Raw genomic sequence first — 8,659 nt, forward strand, 5'->3', positions numbered from 1 at the left:
AAAGTTTTCAAAAGTTCGCGGCTCTTCAACCTCAAGATGGCAGAAGGATATTCCTTCACGTTGCATCTCAGCGAGTTCAACACGATTGTTGATCAACTTATCTTTGTGAACATCACATTTGATGGCGAAGTGCAGGCCCTATTGATTCTATCGTAATTGTCGGATAGTTGGTCAGGTTGCATGACCACAATTAGCAACTCGACGGGGAAGGAGAAGTTAAAGTTGAGTGAGGTTGTTAGCATGTTCTATCCGAGGATGTTAGAAGGAAATCGTCCGAATCAGAAGGTTCAGGTTCAGCCCTAAATCTCGAGAAGAGAGGCCGAAGCCAGAAGAAGGGAAACCAGAACAGGAATCGATTAAAGTCAAAAAAAAGAGGACGTACACTAAGGTTAGGCCTATCCAGCAAGGGTTTGTCCACGAGAAATCTCAATGCCAATAAAAACCCCTAAATGTGTGCCAAATTAGCAAGAGAGGGATGAAGATCTTCATCCACAAAGGTCGCCCCTTACAATTAGGGTGAAATTTTAGTGAATTTTGCTTCTACGACCAAAGAACCACATGATTTCGACATTGATTCTTCATTTCCCATCGAGAAAGATCTAGAGTTCTGTATCAAATAATTATAGGACTCTAGTCTAGATTTCTCCCTGTCAAACTCATTTTAAAGTTGAATTTTGAACCGAATCACATCAAAACAAAGTTGGACTTTTTCATCGGCAATCATAAAGTACTCAATTCAGACGATCTCTAACATTTTGAAGTTCATGCTGATGTATGTCATAGGTTACTTCTTCAGTCAGATGCGAATAGTAACAACATTTTGATGTAGTATACGGTCAAAATTTCTCGGGATATGGAGCTAGCAGCCTCTTTGTGAAGTATATCATCGTGATCACTCACGCAAAAAAAAAAGGGTAATTTGACTTAAATATATATTTTTTAATTCACTGAACTTATTATAATATAAAATTATAATCTATAAATTTTATCTTCAACTGTAAAGTCTTGATATATTGGTTACAGGGAGTTTCACGGAGGTCAACAAAATTACAAAGCACGTTAAGTAAATTATAATATAGATGACATAAATACAGGTAGCATGGGTACAATAATAATCGCGTCTATAAATATTTAGCCCAGCCCATAGAAATCACTTCGATGTTCAAACCAGATGACACTAGGCTCGCCAAATAACATTCATTTCGAGCCCAGAAATAATACTAGGCCCATTTAAGCCCATGAAGCCGCCGTCTCTCTTGCGGAGATGGTCTCTCTCGTTTTTCTTCTTATCGCATAAGCTTGCCAGCGTTCTAAAGCAATGGCTCTCTCGTTTCAGCAGCAGCTTGTCCACTGCCCTCTTCATCGCTCTCCCCAATTCGCGGTGAGCGCGCCTATTCTCACTCTCGTTTTTGTTTTTTTCATGCTTGACCTTTTCATCTCTCTCGCATCGCAGACAGCGTGGCTAAATAAAGGGGGTAATTTTATCAGCAGCATTAGGGCTCAGGTCCGGCGATTAATTCGTCTCTCCGGTTGTACACTCTAAGAACGTGTTGAATTTTCCATTTGAAAGCTTTTCAATTTTGTTGTCGTGTTGATTGATTTGTAGGAACCCAAGGGAAACGGGGGCAGTGGAAGAAGAATCTGGAGGCGAAGGAAACTGGTAACCTAAAGTTTTTTACAAACAAGTCCTGAATTTTTAAAAATTTTAAAAATATATTAGTGCTACTGTATTTTTTATTTTTTTCATTTGCCCAATTATCGGTCTCAGCTGTAATCAGCTTTTGCAATTTGACACACAGTAAATTTGGGTGTTAGGACACTGGTTTAATCATTGGTTTATTATAATTAAGCGGCGAACTCAAATTACGATCTTTGGCCATAATTAGAGGTTCTTATTACCTCCAAAAATGTTGCTCTTAATTTTTTTTTTTTTTCAGTGAAGTATTTTTGCCAGGATTAGATGCATACATGCTCAAGAAGCTTGTAACCGTACTCAATGTTTCTAATGCACGTTTCACTGAAGTTGTTCTTCTAGCTTCATTTTAGGGAATATTTTCACACGTCAATTGAGGCATACAATTCCAAATGTCAGATTTAAAATTGGATTGGGAGTAGTGGTAGGTGTTAAATCTCCTGAGAACAGAAATTCAATCCAATTTTGGCCCTTTAGCTTGCTCTATGTCTACAGAAGATAGAAGTTTGATATAACAAGTTATATAAATTCTACAATCTTTGGGGTTCAGAATCCTCGATGACAAAGTATAACATTGTTCAGGAAGAAAATTCAATAAATTTGGCAGCTAATGTTGGTGTGTTATGTGTTTATTTCAGACAAAGAAAGATGACAAATTGCGCTACAAGATGGAGCGTATACCTTTTCTCGAAGAACAAGTGAGGATGATTAGAGAAACTGGAAAGATAATGTCTATGGACATCGCGAGGCTGTTGCTATCAGAGGAGAATAGGTTCGATTTTGTGAACGAGGTGGCTGCTGAAGCTACAGAGTATGTGGAGAACAACAGAGATGAGTACGGATCAAAGAAACCTATATTACATGTACTCAGTAACCGGATGAACGAGGCTGGATTCAGTCGGCCAGAAGCCTATTTGGAGCCTGATCCTTTCAAACCGGGGCCTGGATATTTGAGAAATGAATTGTATGATTAGCGCGTCTTTTCTATTAGTTTGTCAATTATGCAGTAAGGAATCCTTATCACTTGAAGCATATAATAAATCCAGTTGTCTGCATTTCGGAAAGTCTTGTTGCCAAGCTCTGGCTTTTAATGTTGTTTTCTGTGAAATTCTCATATCTGGTGATGAACAGCTGCTAAGTCTCGAGCAGTCTTTTGATTGAAGTTTTCTGCATCCAATGCAATACCTCAATATACTGAAGTATGATGAGCCTTCAAGTGCAAGGTCGGGGATACTATAAGGCATTTAAGTGCAATTAAGCCTTTCTATAACTTAGCATTTACATGCTGCTGTATCAGAATCAAGTTTGACATTTGATTATTGAATTATGATGAAGCGTAAAAAAGTTTATGATTTTGCTTTGTTATCTATGGTTTACCTGCCTCTTATGTTCCTCATGAGCGCCGCGGCACAGAGAAAAGAAATAGTTAGGCCCCGATTTCCACAATTATGAAACTTCAATTTCTTTTATGCAATTTTGCAAGAAAACAAGTCAGGGCAGCTACCAGTTAGAATTACTAGCTGCTCAAAAGATTAACTGGAATCCAATCAAACAAGAGATGCCAACTTGCAACTGAACCGAGTATTTCAAAGTAAAAGAAACGGAAATTATAGTTTCAATTATACAAAAAAAATTAAGGGAACCTTACAAATAAGATACAATAACACTCAGTAATATATTGTTCAGGCAGAAATTTTCACAATGAGGGAGAATTCACTCGAAGGGCCACACGCAAATTAGAGAATCAAATTTGAAAATTTACAACTGTTTTTGTGCTAACAAAGAAGTGTGCTTAATTTTTGAATCCCAGGCCTGACCACCTCTTGGTAACCTCCTTCATCCTCTGTGATGTGTTAACAATAAGGTTCTCCAGCGACTTTGCCTTCTTGTTTCGGGCTCGGCCAGCTTCTTTTAGGAGTTCAGCTAGTCTTCTCTTCTCTTCATCAACATCGGGGTTTGCTGTCCCGAGCTTTTCCTCCCTAACCTTGAGGACGTATTCCAATATCTCAATCGCATCCTCTACCCTGTAATGAATCATCAACAGTGATGTCAAGAACTATAATGCTACGTCATATATTGGATTGAGACTATGATTTCTGTTTATGTGGAAGTTCTGATCTTTAAAACTATAATATTGGTCTTTCTAAAACAACAAAAGCCTAAACTGGGAACTTGTGGACTGTGCCCCTAGTGGATGAGGTTCAAGCATCCATGAATAATCACAGGTGAAGAAGCGCCCAACGCACTTCATTAAAAGAGAACAGAGGAAAATCTTGAAAAGTAGATATTTAACAGGGCCATACACAAAGAAACCTATTTAAATTTCGTAGGATTAGCTGGGATTGTTTTGATAGAAGAACAAGAGCTTGCATGCACATGATGCTCCCAGGTTTTTATTTCTAGCAAGAGGAAAGAGATGACACCATAAATAATAGAAGAAGGTTGAAGGGTGATGGTGACTGGTGGTCCAGTGGCAGTGGCACAAGATTAATGATACCTGAGGTTGCATGGCTACAGGTATGAGCAGTGGTGGATCCAAAATATTTTCCTTGAGAGGCGGACAACATGTGTCTATTTACCTTATTTACCTAGAAGTAAAAAATGTAAATTATAAAACTATAATTCGTAATGGGAATCAATAATACTCTTTGCTAGAAATTTAAATGAGATTTTATTTTCCAATGAATTAATTCAAATTGTTACCAATGTATTTAGTTTTTTGGGCTTTGGGGTGCAATTTTGATAATTTACAGGGGAGCGGATGTAAAATTTTGCATGCATACATGCAATTTTGTAAAATGTCTAGGGGTGCAATTGCATTGCACCCCTAGAATGTGAATAGATGCCTCTAGGTACAGGTATGGGACATGGCAATTTGTAAAATGTAGGGTATGAGGACACGGATACATACATGCATTGTATATTTATATGTATTAAAATTAATAATTTACATAAGATTAATATTATTATTTTTATTTACATAAGATTAATATATAAAAAATAGATGTGAAGTGTAGAATATACATCCAAGAAGTGTATGAGGAGTGTTTTCAATTAGAACATCTATTATATAATTAAGTAGAGGCCCAAATAAACATATGAATATGTTGAAGAACTGTCCAAGAGGTTTCCGTATAGGACGGGTATGTGTCGGGTACGGGTACAGCTTCCTAATAGATGATACCTTAACCCACTGATACAGGAAAATGTGACAGAGGACAGAACATGCTGAAGGAAACTCACATATGATAATATAGAGAAAATGGGATGAACAAACAGAAGAATAGATAAATGTGGAGTGGAGGGTGAAATATCGAGAGATGATAGACATTCAAAGATAGCAATAAGTGGAAGGAAAAGGTTCATTGGCTGTTTTTACAAAACCTTTCACCACTCGTGAATCACATTCAGTAACCTATTACTGTTTCAAATGTTAATCATCTATTTGTCCTCTGTATAGCTCTATTAATGCTCCTGGCAACATGATCCAAGTATAGCTCTATTAATGCTGTAATTGATCTAATCATCTATTTTTAATAAATAAATGCAAATGCTTGACAAACATTGAATCTATAAAAGAGCCCATTCAAGTAAAGGATGCACAATGTTCGCTTCCATTACCTAATTGATTTTCCGTTAGGTAATTCTTGTTGCATTTACTCCTTGTTTCATTCATCCTCCCCAAATTAAAAGATGACCACCCATCATGTTAGGACGTAATCCATACAATATCTCTTGTTTGAGTAATAAACTCTTATTTGGTACTAATATTTATTTGAGATGATATACTACAAATAAATATATTAAAAAGTATACGAGGCGAAACAACGTTAAAATTAGCTCAAAAACTGATTTCAACCTCCTAACCATCAATCATAGGAAGAGCACATTGATAGTCAACAACAACACTCAGCGATGATTTTTTACTACAGAAACTTTCATATTATCGATGGGTGCTCAACCATCGATGGGGCCTCAACACCATTGATGGGCAAGACCACCATTGATGGTAAACATGTAGATTGTAGAATTCTTAAATTTGATCTCAGCCATTTGTCGCTTCTTTTATCTCCAATCTCTACCAAATTTAGGATCCTTTTCCCGCAGTATTGAGGACTTAATATCATTGAGAGAGAGAAAGGGGGAGGGGGGGGAGCAAGGGAGAAGAGTTCTAGGATTTTAATTTGTGAGAGATTTCATTGGAGGATTTGACCCCGGAGCCTCTACGGACTCTTATTCGTCGCACACAACATCTTCTGATCGTTTCAACGAGAATTGTCATTGGATTGATTCTCTATACTGTTCTTCATCGAGCTACACTTATATTCATCGTATGATAGTTTGTTTAACAGAAGGGTTGTATGATCTTCCTGATATTTAGAGTTTTAATTGTTTGTGTTAGTTTTGGTTTGAACTTATTTTTTACGCTATACTCAAGCCCATTTGAATTGAGGGTTGACATTAGATAGAGATAGGTGTTACTCATTGTGGAGAATTAGGTTAAACGGCTAGTTTCGAGTAGATTCCAAGGTGTGATCCTATAGATCTACTGAATCGATGTGATTTAGAACTCTTTGCATAGTAAGAAAGCCTCTTCGCGTGAAGGAAAATTGGACATAGAATTGTTATTCAAACCACTATAAAATCTTGTGTTCCTGGTTGGTTGATATTTGTGCTTGTTTATTGTGGATTGTAGACGATCAAAATATATTTTCATTGAAGATCCAAGAAGTGAATGTCCATAGGCTACACACTTCGAATGGGCCCAAAGCCAAGCCAACAATAAGCTGCAACGAAGGTCACCTGATGATTGAAGCGAACATCACCAAGCAACTCATATCGATTCGATCAAGTCACACACAAGTTGACGCCCCCCTCCCCGCCCCATGCTTCAGATCAAGTCAAAAGACGTCATCAATTGACCAAATCTAGAGTCGAATTTTGAGCTAAATTTGAACTCAAAGGTGAAGTTCGCCAACTAACAAACTTTGCCCACATGGACTAAGTTACCCACGTCCAAAGCAACCTTCGCCCACGACCGAAGCGACATTCACCCACATCTTCAGCGAACTTCGCCCAACCCGCAAAATTCGCCCAAATAGCATTTTCAGAGCTATTTTCGGGGGAATAACCGCTCCCGACTAACTCTTACTTTAATGGTCACTTAATTCACAATTAAGTGGACCATTAACTCTCTTTTAGGTTATAAAAGGAGAGGAAGTCATCTAGACACAAACGAGAAAGACACAAGACATGCGGAGAGAAACACACACACAGAGACATACTGGAGGTATTGTCAAGAGAAGATAGAGCTAGCTTCCAAGCGATCTGATCCTCATCAACAGCAAAAAAACACATCGTCTCAGTCAGTGACTCAACGGAGTATAAGATTGACGCTCCATTGGCACACGGAAAAGAACCCCATGAAAAAAAATTACTTTGTTGCACTATATTTTCTTTTGTTGTAATTTGTGTCAATTACATTCCAAAAGAACCAAAAACACGGATCCCTCTTATTTTTATCTTTTCCACTACATATTATGTGTTTTTGACAAAAAATAGTAGCAACTCTATTCACACACCCCTGCCCTCAGGCGTGCAGCTCAAATCCAAAAAATGATAGTAGAGCCTCGTTACCTATCTTTAAGATTCACAATCTAGAGAGATGATAGTTTAGTTTGACTACTACAACAGTATTTCCTGAGAGACGTAGTTAACCGACCCCCACTTTTTAATGGGATAATTTACACTAATTAGAAAGCACGCATAAAAGTCATTTTGTTGTCCATCGATTTAAATGTTTGGAGTATTGTTGAAACTGGTTGTAGTAAACCTATGACCTTTTATAGCTGAGACCACCATTGTCACTCTTAGAGATAAGTGGTCCTTTTGGTGATTAAAAGTTTTATTCTTTAAACGCAAAAGCTATAAATGCTTTTTATTGTTCTTGAACTGCTTAAAAGTTTAACCGTGTGGCAGATTGTACTACTGTGTGGGAAATTTGAAGTACTTCGAAATTTACACACATAAACTTTACACAAAGAAACTTTACAGGTGAAAGAGGCGAAACTTACAATGTTTGTAAGTATGAGAATTTCAAGATGAAAACCTCGAAGAGTGCTTAATATATGTTCACTCGATTCACGAATATTGTGAACAGACCAAAAGCTTTGGGAAAAGAATATGATAATAAGAACTTGTGAGAAGAATTCTCTGTTCTCTTTCTAGGGATTTGGAACCAACGGTAACGTCTATCGAAGAGTTGCAAAATTTTTTTGCACTAACTCTTGAAAATCTTGTAAGAAATCTTCTAACCTATGAAGCAAAATTAAAAGAGAGGGGATGATTCAGAAGATAACTTAAAGAAGTCGTTAGCCCTGAAAGGCCAAAAAGAATAAATTCCTGACAAAGAAGAAGAAAGAGTCTGGCTCAAGTCCTAAAAATGAAAATAGTCAGGTTGAACTAATTGTGAACGGGTTCAAGTCTTTTCTCAAAACAAAAGATGGACAGAAATATTGGCAGAATAGACCGAATCAATATATAAATAAGGTAAATCAATATCCTTCTAGTGAATCTAAAATTAAACTTATTTGTTATCGTTACAAGAAACCATATCAGTACAAGAACAAATGCCCATTGAACAAGACAGACAAGAAAATGGAGGCCAAAGTTTGAAAGTGACAAATTGGGACATGATAAGTGATGAAAAATCAGAAGCTGGCTCAAACGAGAATGAAAAGAAAGAAAATTTGTGTTATGAGGGAGATACAATACAACTTCAGATTCAGAACAAGGTAAAACACACGACTCCAAAAGTAAGTTCAGAGAACAAGTTATATCCTTCATATAATTAGTTATATTCCAAGTGCAATGAAATGTTGGGACAATTTGAGAAATTTGCTAAAAAAATATGAAGTAACAAAAAGAGTGAATACAAATTTAAGAAAAAAAAAAGAATCTCTTTCC

General features: G+C 36.9%; 2 protein-coding genes across 2 annotated transcripts in view; one reads left to right on the forward strand and one right to left on the reverse strand.

The window, feature by feature from the left end:
• LOC109840016 (protein PLASTID TRANSCRIPTIONALLY ACTIVE 7-like) lies at window positions 1,233-2,855 on the forward strand. Its single transcript, XM_020408509.1, has 4 exons — window positions 1,233-1,381; window positions 1,454-1,504; window positions 1,607-1,660; window positions 2,332-2,855. Exons 1-4 carry the CDS (start codon window positions 1,319-1,321, stop codon window positions 2,665-2,667), a joined length of 504 nt encoding a protein of 167 aa, XP_020264098.1. The 5' UTR covers window positions 1,233-1,318; the 3' UTR covers window positions 2,668-2,855.
• The window catches only part of LOC109840017 (protein KINESIN LIGHT CHAIN-RELATED 1-like), a 21,374-nt gene continuing 15,992 nt past the window's right edge, over window positions 3,278-8,659 (reverse strand). The window contains 1 exon segment of the mRNA XM_020408510.1: window positions 3,278-3,717. Coding sequence (XP_020264099.1) covers window positions 3,486-3,717 — 232 coding nt within the window. The 3' untranslated portion in view covers window positions 3,278-3,485.

The sequence above is a fragment of the Asparagus officinalis genome, chromosome 5 (genome assembly GCF_001876935.1).
Source record: "Asparagus officinalis chromosome 5, Aspof.V1, whole genome shotgun sequence".
Lineage (NCBI taxonomy): Eukaryota > Viridiplantae > Streptophyta > Magnoliopsida > Asparagales > Asparagaceae > Asparagus > Asparagus officinalis.